Source organism: Bicyclus anynana, chromosome 13 (assembly GCF_947172395.1).
Source record: "Bicyclus anynana chromosome 13, ilBicAnyn1.1, whole genome shotgun sequence".
Classification (NCBI taxonomy): Eukaryota; Metazoa; Arthropoda; class Insecta; order Lepidoptera; family Nymphalidae; genus Bicyclus; species Bicyclus anynana.
Window position 1 is genome coordinate 13,287,067 of NC_069095.1, and position 21,739 is coordinate 13,308,805.

Below are 21,739 nucleotides of genomic sequence, written 5' to 3' on the forward strand. Positions count from 1 at the left end.
AATACCAATGTGTTAAAACTTAACCAATACTTTCTGTTGGTTAAGTTTCAACACATTGACTTGCATGGTTGAATAACATTTACTACTAGCTCATAGCATTTCAGCTTTAAAAACAATGACATGAAAATTCAGGGGTTACAACACATCTAACTTCTCAATAAATTCATCAATTTTGGCCTGACGTAGGACTCAAACTCACAGGTCTGAATCCACATAATCACACATAGCCACTGGACTAATGAGGCGATAAAATAGAAAATTATTTCTACTAGAGAAAAAATATTTGCTATGCTGCGTGACCATTCAGCCTTAGGCTGTGTCCCCAGTAAGCAAACTGTCAGCGGCCAACTGAGTTAGCGGCGTATCGGTTTAGTACGCCCTTCCATATATTTCAAATGGCGTGTTCACAGTTTGCTAGTTTTGCGCTCACTGTACGCAGTTTGCAGCGTTACGCGCGCCGACTATCTTAGTGAGCGGCCGACTCCCACCAAAACCGGTTCCAGTCGGCGGCGGCGATTGGTTGTTCGCCGGGCGTAGTGACTCAGTTTGCCGCAAACTGATTATTCGGATAGTTGGAAAAAAGCTATCATCGTGTTAGGACGTGTTTTTTTGCATCGCACCTAACTAATCTCAACGCACACACACATCACTGAAAATCCAAGATGTCCTTTGATACGGAAAGGTTCATTAGTGAAATACAGAATAGACCATGCATATGGAACATGTCGAGTGAAGAATACAGCAACAGAGTATTAAAGCAGAGCAATTGGAATGAAGTCGCTGAAATTATATACGATGATTGGCAAAACTTAGAAGAAAACACTAAACAAAAAAGAAGTAAGTTCCATTCTAATGAATTTATTATTTATTCAACAATATACTTGTATCACTCACTACATAAAACAAAGTATCATAATTTACATAGTATTTACGGCTTTACACACTCCGTTACACTATTTCTTCCTGTAGCTACAACTTACAAATATTTCTCTTGCCAGGATAGCTTTCCTTCGTTAAGAAAATAGTTTTTAAAGTTTTCTCTTGTTGTTTTTCCAGAATTTGATACAGTAATAATTTGGCTCCTTGAACTTGTAAGAGTTGTTGAGGTACGTCGCGAAATATGTGCATATTGTGCTTGTTCTCTTGCTATGACAAAATTATGTAAAATACAAACGGCTTTTACGATAGCGATGGTTGTATTCACATTAGTAGCGATCGGTGTATGCAGAACTCTCCATTTGCTTGTTAGGATGCCGAATGCACATTCCACGCATCTCCTAGCTCGACTATGACGATAATTGTAAATTCCCTCTTCCTTATTTAAACTTTTATTAGGAAAAGGCCTCAAGATATGCTTTTGTAATCCAAATGCCTCATCTCCAAGAAACACGAAAGGTTGGGGCAATCCATTTGAATTAGGCAATTTAGTTGAGTTAGGAATCTTCAGAGACCCACACGCCAATTTTTTGCCAAAACCACTTTCTTTAAATATATTACTGTCAGCATTTCGTCCGCAAGCACCTACATCAATAGCTATAAAAGAACAGTTTGCATCTGCTACGGCTAACAGAACAATTGAGAAGAACTTCTTATAATTAAAATAGTTAGACCCACTTTTTGGTGGTTTTCTAATACGGATATGCTTGCCATCGATAGATCCTATACAATTAGGATAGTTGGTTTTTTTATAATATCGTTTTGCTATTTCTAGCCACAATTCTTCAGAAGGTTCCGGCATTTCCTGTGGCTGTAAAATATCCCATATAATGCATGCAGTTTCACTTATTATTTTCGATACCGTCGATTTTCCAACAAGAAACTCTTGTGCAATTTTTCTGTAACTTAGTCCACTTGACAAGAATCTGGAAAGAATATTGAACTACCGATTATTTCTGTTTCAGTAAAAGACCTACAAAAAAAATGGAAGGGTTTGCGCGACTATCACACCAGAGAAAAAAATAAGGATTCCTCAGTCAAAAGCGGAAGTGGCGCAACAAAAAAACGCAAGACACCATACTTGGACATGTTACAGTTTTTAAATGTTTCTAGAGCTAGCAACCAGACATCTGGCAATATTAGCGCCGAGACGTCTAGCGACAGTAGCGCTATTTTAGATGAAAATGATCACTGTGTTTCAAGAAGACCAAAAAAGATGACTGTGTTTCAAGAAGCCCTAATTAACTCGATGGAAAAAAAAAGAGAAAACGATCCAGATATGAACTTTCTACTAAATATTTTACCGGAAATGAAGACAATGTCCCCAACACAGAATTTTGAATTTCGGTTCGAAGTGATGAAAATTATTAAAAATATAAAATATAGTGTACATAATAATTATGACGGTGGTATGATGCTAACTGGATGGACGAATGCCTACCAGTACCCACATCAGTATCGCTATGCGAGTGGAAGCAGCAGTACACCAAATGTGCAAAACTACCCTCGAAACAGTCCATCACATAGCTCTACAGGTTCTTCAGCGGAAATAGAAGACATAGAAGCAATATTGCGAGGCGATTCAAACCACACTGAAGATGAGGAATGACAGGTTACCAACTTAATGTTACCATATATGTTCTTAATTCAATTTAAATAATACAGTAACTTTGAAAAGTGATTGTTAAATTAAAAACTATAAATGCGAAAGTGACTTTGTATTACAATAAAAATAACATATTTTTTTAAAATCCTAAAGCGTTAATTATTTACTTACCTCAAAGTTATAGTAAGCCGTTCTTCGGGACATAATGTATCTCTTGTGATATTATTTTTAGCTATGTACTGGGTTATAGATTTAAGCAATTCATCAAATGTATGAGAAGTCATATTGAAATAGTCGTAAAATTTTTCTGGATGTTTCCTTAGTTCTGGATAAAGAGTGTGAAATTGTCCAATGCTCAACCTTTTCTTGTATAATGGGTGAACCCAGTGCTTCCTTTTATCCTCTTTCAGCGCTTCTAAGATACCAATTACTTCAAAAATATCCATCGTGACCAACACAACCACTCCCTTCGTACAACAAAAGTAAAGTGATAATTAAGTCGGTCGGCTAAATAAGCGGCTAACTCTCTCAAGTTTGCTTGCGACGCACGAAAATTGATTTGAGTCTGCAGCTAACTCAAATTTCAGTTCGCTGCAAATTTGCGGCTCACTCAGTCGGCCGCTGACAGTTTGCTTACTGGGGACACAGCCTTAAATGCCTAAAGACAGTAACTTTCTAGGCAACATTCTTAGTGGATGTAAGGTTTGGGCCTTTGTTAATTGTTATGTGTCATAGTCAAAGACCAAATTCATTTATTAAATTAAGCTTATTTTACAAGCTCTTTTGAAATGTCAGGTTTTAAATTAAAGTTACGAGGGTTAAACTCCATATTTACCCATTATGCTTACCTATGTTTGGCAGTGGCGTGCACAAGGTTTTTGTAACAGGGTAGGCACTATATCATATATACATATTATATAAATAAACGTTCTGTCTGCTTTTTAGGTTTGTATTGACTAACCAGATCAGGCAGTGCATTTTTGGACTGATTATTATAAAATGACGAAGGTCTAGCCAATGTGAGATCTTTATTATATTAATTTTAAAATCGCTTTAATTAATAGATGCTACGTATCTATTGGATTTTTTTTTCCATCCATAAGGTCAGACATAAAATGATCAGAGAAAGAACCAGAGTCACAGATGCCTTAAAACATGCCTTGAAACAAAAATGGCAATGGGCAGGACATGTATCGCGGTTGAAAGACGACAGGTGGACACTTACCGTCACTGAATGGCAGGGTCCACTAGGCAAAAGGAGAGTTGGCAGACCTCAGAAGCGCTGGACAGATGACATTGCTCAAGTGGCTGGTAGGGATTGGATGAGGTCAGGACGGGACAGAGGAAAGTGGAAACTGCTGGAGGAGGCCTATACCCAAAACAATGGGATTCATGCAAACGTAATATAAAAAGAAAAAAGAAAAAAAAAATGTATTAAAAAAATTGTATTACTAATTTGTATGAAATAAATAAAGACTTTATTATTATTATTTATTACGTATCTATTGCATTCGGGAAACTCTCCTCGTGTAACTTGGCTTTAAGACGACCGTCTCTGAATGTCAGGAAACTTCTAAACATTGGTTTGACATTGCGGTGCCCATTCCCCACTGGCGAGTCGCCAATATCCGATACCTATTTTGTGTGCATTTTATCGCGAAGCTGAGATTTGTGGACCTTATGGTCGGCACTCGGCGCACACTGGCGGGCGACGCGGGTAAGCATAGAGGAGGTATGACAAGAAAATCCTCTGCAATATGGCGAATTTCCGCCGCACTATCGGAGCATCTGCCAGTATGCCGCCGCCTGCCCCCAGAGATTTAGAAGTGCCTCATTGGCCCAGTGGTTAACAGGTTGATAAGGTCCAGGTTACAAGCCAAGAGGTACTAAGCAAATATCGCTCTCTTTCGTCCCATCCCAATGAAAGTGAAGAAGAAGAAGAAACACTTTGTTGCATACAATATAAAATAAATAAAAAAATAAAAAAGAATAATGAAATCTAAAAAATAGCGTGCATAGGCGGCTTTATTGCTATATAAGCAATATCTAAACAGGCAACCCCTGATGACAGGACTTGCGGAGAAAGAGCTTGAGGGTGCAATATAAATAAATAAACATATTATGTACTGTAGAGAGATCAATTCTGTACATTGAATGGATGGTTTTAAAAAACCACAAAATATAATTTTGGAGTTGCGATCGTCCGCTAGTATGTTTTAGTAACGGATGATAGCAACTTCGTCCCCGTGAAAGTCTGTTTTTTTCACAAATCCTGCGGAAAACATGTATTTTTCGGGATAAAAAGTAGCCTATATGTTAGTCCATAACCTCCTCTATTTTCCATAGAGATTAGCCCGAACAAACATATAGACAGAAACAGACAAAAACCTTGATTATGTTTTAGTATCGTGTAAATAGCTATAAACACTTGAATAAACAGTTATTTTGAAATCACAGACAAACAATTCAAATTTATGTTTTTTTTTTACATTAATAAGATATGAAAACTCTGTTTAGTGAAGCTATGTACCCATTACCCGAAACCGCAGCGTGGCGTGGGTTACTAACTTACAACACCATCGGAAACCATTAAATATGAATTAGATGTAGGCCCCACGCGATAAATCAATGTTTTAGAGCCAATGCCGAATTTATGCCTCCAATAACTTCACGGTCGAGGCACGAACTCAAATCCGAGAGATCTTGGATTTGATTCCAGTTTGAACTATTGATATTTTTTTTTTTTGTGTAAGAACCGTTAGCTCCTTGAGGGGACCTCAGCGTCACGAGGGGTATTGGGTGAGCGCAGAGCATCGCGTGATGAGGCCCCGAAATGCAGAAGCAGTAGTCGTTATCAACCCATATTATTTCACTGCTGAGCTCGAGTCTCCTCTCAGAATGAGAGGGGTTAGGCCAATTATAGTCCACCACGCTGGCCCAATGCGGATTGGCAGACTTCACACACGCAGAAAACTAAGAAAATTCTCTAGTATGAAGGTTTCCTCACGATGTTTTCCTTCACCGTTTGAGACACGTGATATTTAATTTCTTAAAATTTACACAACTGAAAAGTCGGAGGTGCATGCCTCGGACCGAATTCGAACCCACCATCCTCCGGAATCGGAGGCAGAGGTCATATCCACTGGGCTATCACGTATCTCAGAAGCAGTATCGGAACGAATTTCTAAAGACGTCTCCTCTGAGACTCGGACTTTGGCTTAGAGAGCCGTTCTTGAAGGGTATTTTGGCCTAGGTGTATTTATACTATTGGCGTATCCACATTTACTCAAGTTATTCGTTTAGTTCGAGGGCAAAGATATGTTTAGATGCCAAAAAAGAATTTACCGACATCCCGTAAGTAATTTATCCATTGGCAAGTCTAAAATTGATTTGGAGATCTGTTTATAAAATAGTAGTAGCATTTATCCACTTTTTGAAATTGATATGATGATATTATAAGATTGAAAGGTTACTTACTCATCACGAAGTATCGAAAACCGCTTGACAACAATGAAAATTTAGCAGGGAGATAGTTTATAGTTAGTACACGTCTGTTAAGAAGGGATTTTGCGACTTGGGCCGGAATAAAGCGGTTTAAGGGCGGACGAAGTCGCGGGCGTCTGCTAGTTATATATAAGACAAGACAGGCAGATCTTACTGAAAAGAACTAACCAAAACCTCAGCTGTTGCTTTAAAAAATTCATTACTTATTATTTTTAGTAACACAGAATAGGAACACTAAATGGTCACGTACCAACTGTAGTACCCTAGTTAGCTGCGCAGTGCCGGATTTGGATATTTCCTCTCCGCTCTCGAGTCCTTGCTCGACGCGGGCTGACGACTTAGCACCGCCAGTTATGTTATAACTTGCAGAAGCCCGTGACTTCACTCGCGTCGTTCGAGCCTCAATTCAGATCCTCAGTTTCAGTTATAGTCCAAAGTTGTAATAATAATAATAATAGCCTTTATTCAGAAGTAGGTACATATTTTACAAATTATTTAATCAAAAGTGACACCAACAACTTTGTCTGTTAGCCCAACTTTGGCAAAGGCCTCCTCAATGTCCTAACGTTCCAAATAACGTTAAGTACTACTTGCTAATACTATTATTATTATACTAATACTATTATTACCAATTTACGTAAAATTACGATACTTAATTATGAATATTCATGAACAAAAATGCGATAAAAACGATATAGTGTTTCATCATGGACTAGTATACTCAATACTAATTTAAACTTCCAAAGCCAAGTCCAAGTCCAAACATCATAATTAGCTACCGTGCTCATCTATAGGTAATTAGGTAGGTAAGAGCAAACTGACTAACAAACTTTCAGCCTTCATAAACTAAGTTCTGGTCATCGTAGGCAGTGGTAAGCACTTCAAAGATTTGCATCTTTGAAGTGCTTACCTCTGCCTACGCATGCATACATGCACTCGCATTCATACACCTCGTAAAAAACACACGATTTGAAGAAGGAATTTTCTGTTTTGTAAAATATACACGTGTAATTTGCCTAGTCCAGCCGCTCAGAGATTGCGTCGCTGACAGGTCGTGGCCGAATGGGCGATGTAACATGAGAGAGAGACGAAAAACGAGGCAATTGTAATTTGACATATTTGTTCCATTTGCACGACCTGTCAGAAAACGCAATCTCTGAGCGGCCGGACTTTAATAACCTTGTGCAAGTTACTGATTGCAAACTCTCTGTTACTTATAAGATATAAAAAATGTTTACTAATATTTTATGTTACTTTAGAAATACTCAGTACAGAATTACAATGACGTCCTGGCCCTTAAACCAGTCCAGCCCGTGTCTTAAGGTCTAGTGGCTTCTCTTAGCTACATATTCATAGGTACAATGACATAAATGATGAATTAACATAAAATATACAACAAATTTTAAAAGTAGATTACAAATAGCCAATCAATAATAATAAAAAAAAAAACATTTTTTTGGATTAAATGTAATGTTAGTAACTTTGTGTGCATGCGTTAGTGTGTGTGTACCTACATGCAAGCGTGTAAGTGCGGGTGTGTGTAAGCGTGCGTGTCTGTGTGTGTGTGCGTTTGCGTGCGTGCGTGTTTGTGTGTAAGTGAGTGTGTATTTCGCGTGTGAGTGTGGGTCATAACTATGTCCTTACCTTTATTGTTAAAATGTATATACTCACTCGTGCTAGTTTTTCTTGTTATACAAGTTATCACTGTTGCCGCGGCTGCCTCTAATGGCCTAGTATGTCGTATCTTAGCTGTTCAAGTTCGCCTGTTAACTTTAACTTGGAGTTAGTTTCTGACGGCTTACATTATTGTAACACCCTTCCTAGCGCACACCCTTGAAGGGGTTGTTTTCTAAATTACTACTGTGTACCTACTTCTCATTCGGTTCATATTCACACACGATTATCACTTAATGATAAAGGAATGACGACTCTTAAAAACATGGGGGTAATATCACCAACTTCCCAATGTTTGCTTCTGAGAATATCTTATAAGTAAGACTGTACTTCATAACCCGACGACAATAGACCTAAGATACGAGATGAGAGATATCGACATGAGTCATGAGAGATAGCGACAAATACCGACCAATAGCGGCGCATCAGAGATATCACTCTCTTTCGTTGCGTTAGGAAGAAAGAAAAAGCGATATTTCAACCCCGGCTAAAACAAAAATAATAGCGGCTATTATTTTTGTATTTTATTTGTTTGTATTGCTATTGTAATTTTCTCCTCAACAAGACATGTCTGTGACGCTTGCTAGGGCTAAAGAACTCCATCCTTAGACCTCATATCCGAAGTTACTAACCTTAGTGAACTAACCATTAGTTAACCGAGGCAGTTATAATACATAATACGAGTACAAATGTACGACGAGGAAACTTACATTTCGCTCCAAAAAAAATTACCCTCCTTTCGAAGTTGGACAATCTAAATATATATAGCTCAAAGGTGACTGACTGACATAGTGATCTACCAATGCACAGCCCAAACCACTTGACGGATCGGGCTGAAAATTGGCAAGCAGGTAAATGTTATGATGTAGGCATCCGCTAAGAAAGGATTTTGATCAATTGTACCCTCAAGGGGATTGATTAAATAGGGGATACAAAATTTCATACAAACTTGTATGAAATTTTGTCAATTTTAAACCGATCGGGCTGAGACTTTGCATGCATGAAGCTACTATGACGTAGGCATCCCCTAAGAAAGGATTTTGATAAATTCCACCCCTAAGGCGATAATAATGAAAGTTGTATGGAAAGTCCTCCATTATTAGAGTTAACAGTTTTAAAAATTTGTTCTTAAATCTTAAAAAATACGAAATATAATGTGATTCAAGGATTTTTAAAATTCAACCCCTAAAGCGATGAAATAGGGGTGGAATGTTTACATTGATTTCCACTCGACCAAAGTCGCGAGCGTCCGCTAGTAATATTATAAAACGCACAGTCTGTGGCATAATGGAGCCGCCTGTATAACGCGCCCATTATCACTTTGTAGCTGAATCTATAATGCGAAACGAGATCCAGACGACCTTTCTTGCTTTGTAAATAAACAATTTGTATTTTCCTACATTTTCTCAAGCCTTTTACTTAAAGGTCTCGGTCTCTTGCCGTCAAAGCCTTTGGCGAGATTAATAGCTTCTGCTGATGTACGACTGTACTAATATAAACCCATTATGTACTAGCTTTTCCCTGTGGTTTCACCCGTGTAGATTGTGTTCCTATGGGAATACTCGTGTTATATCAAATTCAAAAAGTCTAGGTGTCTAATTTCTGATCGATTACTATAGAACGAAAGCAACCTCTTTTTATAATGACTGAAAGCTTAAAATAGAAGTTAAAACTAAGTACGTTTTAAAGTAACAAAGTTAAGGGTCTGGACCCAAGAAACCTTCCTTCACAGTCCAAACTCCATAATTTGCTACCGTACATGGCTGGTTTCCCCGATCCCCGCCCCGTTGGTCCATTGTCGTAGCACAGTCTTTCGCGAGTAGTTTGAGAGGAATAGGCATATTGGTCATTTTATAAAAATATGGCAAATATTCTTGTAAACGAAAAAAAAACAAATATTTTCGACTATCTATGAAACGCACGCCTCTAAAACTATCCATGCATTTTGAAATACGTAAAACTTGTCTACGTCATAATTATAAGGATGCGTATAAGGGACATATTTTAAGATCTATTTACAAAAGAAATATTATTTACCTCGAAAATATTAATTTTAGAACACATGTTCCTTGAACATTTTTAATTGATTGTCGTTAAAGAATATAACCCCAGAGTTATGAGAAATACTCCCCAGCACCCTGTATAGCTCTCTCTTCCTATCGCAACTAAAGAGTGCGATATCAGTTTGGTACTATTGGTCGACAATATGATATTTTATCTTGATAAAAAGTGGTCGTATGTTATGCCTTTAGGTGGTCACCAATCTTCAGTATGAAGATGGAACCCAATTATGATGATTGCTCAATCGCATACCGACCTCTACACGCGAGGAAAATGTTTTACAATATTTGTAATACTGCTCGCAAAGCGGTGTGCGTTGCGTAAATGTGTTTACTGTTTAGATATCGCAATGCGTTGTTGAATTTTAACTTAGGAATAAATAATTTAACTTTCGAGGTAATACGTAACTAATAGAGTTGAGTTAACAGAGTTGCATAGATAAAATGCATTCTTTTATTCTTATAGTTAAATTTATATATTCCAACGAACTAAAATGTGGTTAGTTTATATATTTAGTAGAAGTTGGTGCGAGAGGAAAACTAGCAATCATATTTAAAAGATATGGCGAATATTCTTTATAAAAGAGTAAATCGAGTAAATTTGTGTTTTTTTTACAGGTAAACCAATGATTGCAATGCTGCCGATCTTCTGAAAATGTAAGATATTCTGACGTTAAAATGACGTCAATTTACTCCTAGATGACTTATTAGGTACCTACTTATTAGTTAAAAAGTACAACAGTACTATGAAAGGCTTGGGTGATGAAACGTACTCAAAACCAGCTTTTGTTTTCATTTAATTATTAATAAAAATAATCCATTGTTAGTACCCATAATAATAAGATTGGACTTTAAGGATGATATAAATGATGTACTCAATGAATATTCCACTATATTAGTACCTACTCCATATTATATTTTGCTTATTTATTGATTTACTTTTCTTCTAAAATACTTTGTCAAACGAACAAATCAGACGTTTCGAAAGTTATTGTAAACTAATCCTATCTACTTAAAGTTAATAAATTTAAGTTAGGAGAAAAGAGGTTTGATGATGATTATTACGAATTTGCAAGATATTTTTTTAGAATTAAGAAAACTGAGTTAAATATGAAAAGGCAATAACAAGACATAAACTGAGACCTCCTGAGTCAGTTAAGTAAATCTTATTCGTAAGTTATCCGAGACTCCGTCTGTGAATCAATTAAACGGGTCACAGAGCGAGCTGCAGGCGCTGCTCAGATAAGTTTATACTCGTAATACCTAAGCCTATTTCATAACTGGGCCCAGAATAAAGCCGAGAACGTTGTAGGTAACCTAGGTAGTATAATACACGTTTTCGCTGTGTAAAGTCGTCTCAAACACGTGTAAAAATCAATTTAAATATATTCAGGAATTATTAATTTTATTTAGCTTTTGGCGGCTACACACTCCATCCGATTCGAATCCTTGAGAATACGCGGACGAAAGTAACAACATGTTACTCGCTGATAACGTAGCTTTCCGCCCGTAAAAGAGTTTTTTAAAATCAATTCAGTAGTTTCGTAGCCTATTCGTATCTTTTAAAATATACTTCGGGTAAGGGATACGTATCCAAACCGACGCAAGTCCGTCACTTTGATTTAAAATCGTTATTATTCACAGCCGGTGAGATTGCATGCGGGCTTTATTGGAGTTTGGCGGGCGTCTAAAAATAGTTGACGTGTCAAACGGCGGGGTCATCGGCAGGAGCGGGATAAAATCGCCCGGACGGCAATTAATCCCGGCGCGATCAGCAATCAATCAGCCGTCCGTACTGTATCTACTGCAGGCGTAACCGCCCATTATCACTTCACTACAGCTAGCATGCGACCAACGACATTTAGGTACATATATCGTGAAGAGAAATGCGCATTGGATTTACAAGAAGGAGGTACTGGATCACCGGCTGGGCGGATTGAGTTTTCTTAATTGATCCAGGTCTAGCTGAGTGGGATGCTTCGGCCGTGGCTAGTTGGCAAAGACGTACCGCCAAGCGATTTAGCGTTCCATAACCCAAAAAGGGGATGTCCATTTTCATTCTACTTCTTACAAGAAGCTCGCTTCCATCTTAGATTGCATCTTCACTTACAATCCTATATATAAGCCTCAATAGCTCAACGGTAAGAGCGGTCGGACTCACCACCGAGGGGTGGTGGCTCGATCCCCGCCCCGTTAGTCTATTGTCGTCTCTACTCCTACCACAGTCTTTCCCGACTAGTTGGAGGAAACGGGAATATTGGTCATATTATAAAAAATATGGCAAATATTCTTTAAAAAAAAAAAACAAAAACAAATCACGTGAGATATTAGTCAAGGGCTAACTTGTGAAGAATAAAAAAAAGGGAGTAGTACCTACCAGTCCCATCTCTTTCGTCTCAACGTAAATAAAGAGCGCGATATTTCGGGTTGTGTTGCTATTGGTTTACATTTGTCCGCCGTGAGCATAATTTCGACAGCGGGCATGCTTCCCGGCGGCTTTGTGCCGCCCGCCATTGTTCCGCCACAATACGAGGAAGCGCCATTGTCGGACCGCGATGGCGATGCTTATTTTTGTTGTATGTAAACACCGCAGATTAGCTACCGTATCGTTAAGCTTTGGAACTTAGTCACAGTAATAACACAAATGTAAGATAGTTAATTTCGTAAGTAAGTAATATTGTTAGTAATTTAAGAAAAGACAAAGTAATACGTTACAATGCGTGGGAACCTATCACTAATAGCAGGGTGCGGGGCAGTGCACTGCAAGACGTGTTCAGTAGCATGCAGTGCTGAGGTGTTTTTCTGTTGTAGGGTTCCCGGTCAGTGTTATAAACATCTGATAATGAGTTACATATGATAATATAGTCGTTAAATACACACACACACACACATACACGATAGATATATTCGTTGACTTGAAACTAAACTTAACTTATAATACTTATAGGTAAAGCACAGAGGTACAGGCGACCACTCGCGGTCATTGCAATAAATTAATGAATAAGTAGGTTGCCGCTCGCTTATTCATTCATTGAAATCGCTTCTTTAATCCCCACACCCCTGTGGAATCAATTCTGCTGTATACCGTGGAAGCAATCTGTACGATAGTTGTACTGTGTAACGATGAGCTGCTGAGCTCCGTACAAAAGGGCCGTTTACACAAAACCTGTAGCCCTGAAATATTCATAACCGCCGAGCGCGCCCCGCTGACGCTAATTTTATGTTTATTCGAATTAATGGGCTTGTCTAAGGGATGATGGAAGACGAACAGGTATCGACGTTTCGTATCGGCCGATCGCATTCGGGCGGTGTCTTCCAACGCAACTGATAAGGGTATGAGCGTTTAATATAGTCGCGGTTTTACAGTTCCATGCATTTCACATACTGTTGACTAAGTTTTACTGTAGGTAGTCTTGTAGCAGTCCTGTTTACTTGTTCGACTCCAGGGTCGGGCCATGAGCTTTGCATTCTTCATTGAAATTCCGAAAGTGGGTGAAGAAGTTTGTTGTGTCACACCCCATGGCTCTGAGAGGCCTTGATTATTATTTAATATCTGAATGAGTAAGTCGAACGAGCCTGCCAACTGGTATTAGAGCAGTGTGGCAGGCCAAAGTGATTATATAAGTCTCTGAATTTCCCTGAGAACTGGCGCTAAATTGCTGCCATATTCAGTGTTCCGGAAATCCAAATATACGACGTGGACTTCCGAGCGGCTGAGTTAAAAGGCTCAAGGAGAAATGGTAAGCGATCCCATTAACATTCCGCGACCTTCGACCGGCGCGGCACTCAAACACAACACCCGCCTTAGGGCCGGGCCACACGGCGCGGGCGGCAGCGGTTAACACGCCGATATACAGTCCCCCGCACGCACACAATCGTTGCCTGAAGTCGTGTCTAAGCGTAAATCGTACCCTGACAATATTATAGTATTATTTCTTTAAGAGGTTTAGAGCGTACGTTTAATTTTAAAATGGGCCGTTACGGGTTGAATAAGAAAAATAAAACGGCACTTTTTATCACATGTGCACGCTACGCGCAAAATCTGATACGCGTTATACATATACGATTTCGAATTTAGAATTCTAGCGAAACTTGTTTTCTTTTGTTAAAATTTTTATTGTAATGAATTAAAGCCAAAGGTCAGCATGAAGCAACTTGGTTTAAAAATTCTCGTGTCTTTATTAATACACTCTACTTTTAAAACCCCATATTGCGAAACTGTTTAAATTTGTTTTAATTTTTTAAGTGCGCTTGTTAGATTTTATGAAAAGCGCGTGTAAGCACGTAAGATGAAACGACAGTCTAATCTGAAACCGCACTTACCGCGACGCGTTGTGTGTAGCTACCCTGTTGCCGTTGTTGGCTTCCGGTGACGCTCGAAGGGCGACTCACAGAAACATCAAACGACGCTTGATTGGGAGCGGCCCATTCCGACAGAGATTGGGCACGCTTTGGCGTACTCATGAAATTAGATAAAAAAAAAATCTGATTGAGTATTTTGCTTTAGGCGCTACAATAGGTGCAACTTTACTGTCGTTTTTTTTTGTTCTTTTTCAATTTAGAGGAACGATGGGCGTAGAACCGGTCAAATGTCCAAGATCAGGCAAAGTGGGCGAGATTATGCCGGAAAGCGGACCCCACATAGTGGGGCCACGCTAGGATGAAGAAGATGGGCGTCAGTGATGGAAGGATGGAACACCCTCACATCTCGTCTACGAGTAATTCGTTCATTCCCATTACTTTGCTGCAGATTTTGCGCGAACAATTTAGATAATTAACCGACTTCAAAAAGGAGGAGGTTCTCAATTCGGTCGGTATTTTTTTTTATTTTTTTTTTTTTTTCAGCACAAATGACAAAAATTTATAGGAACAAAGTTGTAAACCAATTTCCTACAAAAATGTCCTTTTATTTATTTCACAGTTGTATGTTTTGCCCATTTAACTGAAAAAAACGACTAATGCTTAGGGGTCAGCAGGGTCATTATGTAACTCGGTACATAACCATTCAAATAATAAGTCACTACATCGTATTTTCGTAATTATGATCTTGGCTACGTCATTTTACATGAAATGGTAGTGATTTCTTCGTTTTACTATGATTTAACATAACATTTAACATAGTTCAATGAAATTACGTAAATATCGGTTTTTCGTTGAAATAATCTTACTTTTTGCTACTACCACTTCTATATTACTGCCACTTCACGTAAAATGGAGATACTTATGTTATTTCGTTGAAAATACAATGTTAGATGATTGCAAAACCGAAAATACAATGAAAAACGATGTAGTGATTGATTGTTTGAATGGTACACCGAGTTACATAATAACCCTGCAGGATCCCGAAAACTTGGCTTTAAGCTCTCCTAGGCTTCCCCGAGATGAAACAAAAAAATCTGCTATATAGTTTTCCGATGTTCGGCTAAAAAAAGGCAAGATTTCAATATACTATTTATATATTTTTGAAGTGAAGTAAGTATTTTCAATCTGTCTACGTCAGTGGTGGCAAGACAAACGCCGCAATGGGCAATATCCTGCAGTGTTCCTGGCGCTAAGAGAGCTCGTCTGGGAGCGTATCGACCGCTCTAAATATACGCGCCGCCACCTACACGAACCGCGCCGGCTCAGCGATGAGGAGGGAGGTCCTGGGTTCTGTCATTGGCTAGTTATAACCGACGGCATTGCTCGCATGTGAAATTTATTGTAGTCGTTTTGAGAATCAAAATAATTTAACTAACAAATTGCCGACTAGTCTGGTGTATTTAAAATTGCCTTGCCTTATAACAGAGAAGTGCTAGGATCCTTTGCTCGATCAAAATGACTTTTTCAGGTCATAAACAGTTACCATTTTAATATGATTGGCTACTTTTAAACAGAGATTCGTGGATTTCTGAACTAGCGCAACTTGATTAAATTACCACAATAATTATATCACTATTATTATTATATCACCATGGCTATTTAGCTAAGTTAATTGACGTCTTCTGTTAAACATATCCCCTTAGTAGAAACTTCCAAACATCAGGGTTTCGAGAAACCTGCATTCAACGCCTTGATATCGTCAGTCCACCTATTGGGAGGTAAATTAGTAATACTAAAAACATAAATAACATACTAATGACTATAAATTGTGTGTTAGATATTTATGTTTATACCAATTGTCTGAGCACGTGGAGGAGGTGGATGGGTTACCACCCACCTGATGTTAAGTGGGGCACCATATTCATCAAGTTGTGTACTCATCGTTACTAGCTCTTAATAACGGCGTATAAAGTAAACAGATAGGCGCGTAAGATCAAACGCGGCGCAGGCTCGAGCGGGCGCTCTGAATACGTTAGCATGATATTACGTGTCACACACATCCAGCCCGCCGCAAAAGGCTAAACGCTCATTGCCTTGTAGACTAAAGCCTGCGATGGCCAGATATACCAGACGACAACGACATTTTATGATGCCTCAAAGCCGATTTCGGGTACAGCGACGCTTCTGACTCCTCAAGTCTGGATAAGGAACTCTGATGGATAGTTCTCTGGTGTGCTTTCCAGTGACTAATGTACCCTATTGGTCTTAAAAGTACGACTACATAGGGTACAAGTTAGCACACCATCACAGTAAATGTGCGGGATTGCGACAGGTAGACGAAGCTTAAGATCATTTCGCTTCCGATCTAAGTCGAGTCGACGATGTTGTTCAAACTCCTTTGTCTTGTCTTTCATCATTTTTCTCCACTGTTAGTATCCATAAAACACTATATTAGGCCTAAGTATTAATGTGTGTATTGTGTAAGTATATTTATTTATTTATTTTATTCATACCTCTTTTTCTGAAGCTATGTGTCAGCCTATGTTCGAACCATAAGTGTGTTAGCCAAATATGCGGCTTTGGAAGGTAGCAGATTTCAAGGGTCCAGATACTCATTTGTTCTAATCTTTTGATATTATTATCCGCGGAATATTATGAAGAGTCCCTGTCTCCAGTCACCTGACTTTCAGCCTTCATAGAATAAGGTAGTTCTGACTATTGCAGGCACACTTTTTTTCCACAAACATAGTGATGCACCGTCCGACCATACAGACATTCGTAGATACTAGTTAGATGCAATTTGCACCTAATAGATTTTTAATGACTGCCTCCTAGTCCAGCGGAACAAGCCTATATGGCTTTTGGTCACGAGATCCGAGGTTCTGGTTCGTATCCTAAGTCGCGCTAGCCGCTGTGAATTACTAAGCTTTTCGTTCTTTGAAGGAATAATCAGTAGATTCAAATTTTTAGTCCGGAGTTGGGAAGTTGGCAGTGCCTCAGAGAGTACGTAGAGCCGACTCTCCCGGTTATTATCATTAACTTCTGATTGTGATCGTTAAAGAGTAACATTATCACACTAAGCTCGCCAATTCGCATTGAATCACCATGGTGGAGCTCTTTTGACGGCCCCTATGGCGCAGTGGTGTGCGCGGTGGATTTACAAGACAGAAGTCCTGGGTTTGATCTTCGGCCGGGCCGATTGAGGTTTTCTTAATTGTTCCAGGTTTGGCTGGCGGGAGGTTTCGACGGTGGATAGTAACCACCCTACCGGCAAAAACGTACCGCCAAGCGATTTAACGTTTCGATATGATGTGTAGAAACGAAAGGGGTGTAGATTATCGTTCTACTCCTAACAAGTTAGCCCGTTTCCATCTTAAGAATAGATTGCATCATCACTTGCCATCAGGTGACATTGTAGTGAAGGGCTAACTTAACCCTCCACTACAATCTCACCTGAAAGAATAAAAAATCTCACTTAAAAGAAGGCCTGGAGGTCTAATCTGTAACGATGTCTTGTATAACTCGCAAGTGCTAGTTTCGAATTCTCCTCTATTTTTCTCTTTCTATAGTATCGTGTTAGATAAAAAGAGATAACTCGCACTTGCGAGTTATGCAAAACATCTTACAGAATAGTCCTCCAGGTCTTAAATGCGCCGATAATGATGACTAGTCATTAATGGCCCTAAATGCCATGTGTAACATAGACACGAGTAAGATCAATGAAGCCCCCGCAGTTTGCCTGCGAGTGCTTTGAATACATTAACATGATATTACGTCATGAGCACGGCGCGAACTGCGAAAGGCTAAATGCTCATTGCCATAGACAAACATTGTGCTCTGGCTGTAGACAAACTATTAGCAGAATACATTGAGGGAGAACTTGAGTAATATGAATGTTAACTATCATACATGTGTTTTTTAAATTGAAATGAAAGAGAGGTTGACTCTGACTTGATTTTGTCTTTATCATCTCCATATCCATCTCATCCAATGTGACTGTTAAGTTGTATAACTATTAATTAAGCAACAGTAAAAAAAAGCTGGTTAGTAACAACTTTAATAACCTCGTTATTGATACAAGCTTGGGAGGAGGGTAGAGTAACAAAAGTTGTTACTAACCAGATATTTTTTCGTCCCCGCTTTCCTCATAAAATGAAGGATTCCGAATTCCTTTTGTGTTCCAGAGAGACCACTCTCTGACACGGTTTCTTCACGTTCTAAAAGATGTTTAATTTAATTTAATTTAGGGCTAATCTTTTGATCTACTCGTATTAAACCGATTTTGAAAGTTCTATAACTAATAGAATGCCATGTTATTTACGAGTGTGTTTTATCCCCGTATTCTCACGGAAACGGGAACTACAGTGGTGAAACTATTAGTTACTACTATTTATGAAATAACTGGACGTAATAACGTATACCACTGCGCCACGGAGATCGTCTTAATACCCTTGTGCTGTATTGAGCAGAACAGTATATGTATACGTGTATACATATACTGTTCTGCTAGACATATAGACTGTGAAGGTATTTGTGTAAATCTAATACATAGGTACCAGCTTGATCTTGATTCTTGAAGTTTGGTCAAAAGGAAAAATACTAAAGTCACAGTTAGTATACTCACCGCAAGTACATTTTTGTCAATGTATAGAGAAAATAGTTTACCAACGTCGATATCTAATTATTTTCCATAAATACTATTGAGAAGTTTAGTGTAGTCAGGCATTAGGGTGCTTTTCCACCAAAGGTGTGCTACGCTACGTTGCTATGGAAGCGTTTGATATCCACCAATCATATTCATTGGTGCACATAGCTTAGCACTGGTGGAAACGGATTCTACTAAGATATGTTTTTTATATAGAAGGACTAGCTGACGCTGGCTGGTTCCCGTTCTCGTAGGAAAACGGGGATAATATATAGCCTTTAGCCTTCCACGATAAATGGGCTATCTAATACTGAAAGAATTTTTCAAATCGGACCAGTAGTTCCTGAGCGCGTTCAATTTAACAAACAAACAAACTCTTCAGCTTTATAATTAGTAATGCTATGGATGCCTGCGATTGGCCGTCGCGAGTGGGTAGCTATCGCATCATCGCATCTTACTCGCGCAGCTACATTGTGGCGGCGCAGATTCACAGCTACATAGCTTAGTACTGGTGGAAACGGTCACATATTTTCGTAGCGTAGATTTCAGAATTACGCATAGCGGCATAGCACATCTCTGGTGGAAAAGCACCCTTAGTATTAGCGGTCGTGCGGTAGGTATGTCGTCCCAGCAGGTTGTTTGAACTCGCTCGCCTTGACAAGGTCGGGCTCCGACCGGTTCCCACCACGCCGCGCCACTCGCGCCTCGCGAGCGTCCATTTGATTCATTCATCGACTTTGTGTGGAGTTGACGGCGTGCGAACATTTTTTACGTAGTGGTGTATGATGTTGTGACGCGTTTAATCGGTCCCGGCTTCGCTTGCGAAGAACGTGAGAGTTAATGATTTTTAGGAAAACCCTTGTTTGTCTATCTTTCTTTGTCACTATTACTAAACATTTTTGAAACACCTCGACAGTCAACTTTAGCTCGAGGTAGAATGATCTGACTATAATGTATAGGTACTAATTACTAGCGGAAGCTCGCGACTTGGTCTACGTGGAAGTCGATGTAAACTTTATCAAACCCTATTTAATTTTCATTCCCTTCTATTTATATTTCGCTTGTTTTATATAAAATAAATAGTCCATTAAACATTTTACAAAAACATAAGTAAAAACATGAACGATTTAATTAAAAACTTTTTAACCCTTTAGGGGTAGAATTTAGAAAAATCTTGAATGACACTATTTTTAGTATTTTTCTGGTAGTACACACATACCAATTATTACAAATGTAACTTGAATAATGAAGGACCATACAAACTTTCGATCCGATATTTTCGCGGTAAAAAATATCCTATAACTTTCTTCATATTATGGTCTGAAATCGTGCCAAGTTTCATTTGAATTCATTCAGTAGTTACCGCGTGAATCCCGGTCAACAAAAATGCCTTCCAACTAAAATTTATAAAATGTCGTATGTACACAATTAGACCTGTTACTATTTTATATGTATTATGCATATTCGTATATGTATTTGGATCAATTAGGGTTCTTCACGCGTTGATCGATAATGTTATCCTATATAGTATATAAAATAAGGAAAAGTAACTTTAAAAAACCGTATTCCACGTAGACAAAGTCGCGGAGCGTCTACTAAGAATAAATAGATCTTAATCCACAATCACCATACAATTGAAATGCAAGGTAATATTACAAATGCGAAAGTTTGTATGGATGTTTGTTACTCTTTAACGCCGCTATTACTGAAGCGATTTAGCTGAAATTTGGGATGGAAATAGATTTTACTCTGGATTAACACATAGGCTAGATACTTTTTATTCTGGAAAAATCCACGATTCCCGCGGATTTGTAAAAAACTGAATTCCACGCGGACGAAGTCGCGGGCGTCCGCTAGTAAATTATAAATTACATCCTACATTTTCAGTTTATTTTGCAATCAATAGCCGACCTTTGATGAATCAAAAGGGCTTATTAAAGTATATTTGAATAGAGTTTTGAACACAATTCAAGTACTTTGCTACATAAATCTCTCCTTTTACCTAACCCGGCACCCGGACGGTATCTTTTACCATTGAGAGCACAATCTCTTCAATCTTAATATTTATTGAACCCGGTAAAGGTTCAACGAGTCACGGGCTTACCTTTATTTTCAAACTAGTAGACGCCGCGCGGATTCACCCGAGTGGTTCCCATTGCCGTAGGAATGCGGGGATAAAATATAGCCTGTTGCACTCGGGAATAATGCTCTTACGATTTTTGAAAGGCCCATCGGTTTCTCAAAGATCCCATCACCAGACCCTGACATGAAAAAAATGGGACGACCTCGAGAGTATACCCTTGCAAACAAAAAAAAAATATTGACTCGAATTGAGAACCTCCTCCTTTTTAACCGACTTCAAAAAGGAGGAGGTTCTCAATTCGGTCGGTATTTTTTTTTATGTACATACATACATCACCGGCTTAGCACCGCCTTCATACTGATAGCAGGTAGAACATATTATGATGTTGTTTTTCGCTTTTTAGTTTAGTGGGTACGTTTTTAAGTTTTGAAATCGGTTGTATTTTTTTTATAATTTTTTTTTTATTCGGTTCATAATATATAATAGTATATGTATATATACTTAAATTTATAATGTAAGCAAACACAAAACTGCATGTGTGCACTCAGTGGAGAAGCTAAACTCGGATCACTTTTTGCGGTAATTTTGTAAGCACGTAACACATCTATAGTATAAAATATGGTTGATGGCTGTAGTACTTTCCCAGAGGAATGCCAGCACGAAGCCGGGTCTAATCGCTAGTAAATACCAATCACATTCCCTTTGTCATGGACAGTTACTCGCAGTTACCTGGCACACCGTCAACTGCGAAACCTATCACAATATCCGATTTGTGGGCACAGTTATTGTTTGCATTAATTCAGCGTAGTTATTTCCGGGCCGAAATGCCCGGCGGGATGTTTGCGGTTTTCAGGGGGTCGGAAAACATTTTTCGTTTCTCATACTCGGAAAATAGTGTTGTTTTGATCTGATTATTGGGTGGAAAATGC

General features: G+C 38.7%; 3 protein-coding genes across 8 annotated transcripts in view; 2 read left to right on the forward strand and 1 right to left on the reverse strand.

The window, feature by feature from the left end:
* Window positions 1-21,739, forward strand: part of LOC112044486 (liprin-alpha-1) — a 178,780-nt gene that overhangs the window by 3,544 nt on the left and 153,497 nt on the right. The gene's annotated exons all lie outside the window — the stretch shown is intronic.
* On the forward strand, window positions 347-2,720 carry LOC128198673 (uncharacterized). The gene is made up of 2 exons (XM_052885090.1): window positions 347-837; window positions 1,902-2,720. Exons 1-2 carry the CDS (start codon window positions 663-665, stop codon window positions 2,543-2,545), a joined length of 819 nt encoding a protein of 272 aa, XP_052741050.1. The 5' UTR covers window positions 347-662; the 3' UTR covers window positions 2,546-2,720.
* On the reverse strand, window positions 843-2,988 carry LOC128198672 (uncharacterized). Its single transcript, XM_052885089.1, has 2 exons — window positions 2,714-2,988; window positions 843-1,862 (listed from the first exon to the last, which is right to left on the reverse strand). Exons 1-2 carry the CDS (start codon window positions 2,986-2,988, stop codon window positions 977-979), a joined length of 1,161 nt encoding a protein of 386 aa, XP_052741049.1. The 3' UTR covers window positions 843-976.

Coding starts and splice junctions, on each gene's coding strand:
- LOC128198673 (XM_052885090.1), top strand. CDS start 663: ATGTCCTTTGATACGGAAAGGTTCATTAGTGAAATACAGAATAGACCA. Junction 838..1,901: donor AAACACTAAACAAAAAAGAA/GTAAGTTCCATT, acceptor TTTCTGTTTCAG/TAAAAGACCTACAAAAAAAA.
- LOC128198672 (XM_052885089.1), bottom strand. CDS start 2,988: ATGGATATTTTTGAAGTAATTGGTATCTTAGAAGCGCTGAAAGAGGAT. Junction 1,863..2,713: donor CGGCTTACTATAACTTTGAG/GTAAGTAAATAA, acceptor TATTCTTTCCAG/ATTCTTGTCAAGTGGACTAA.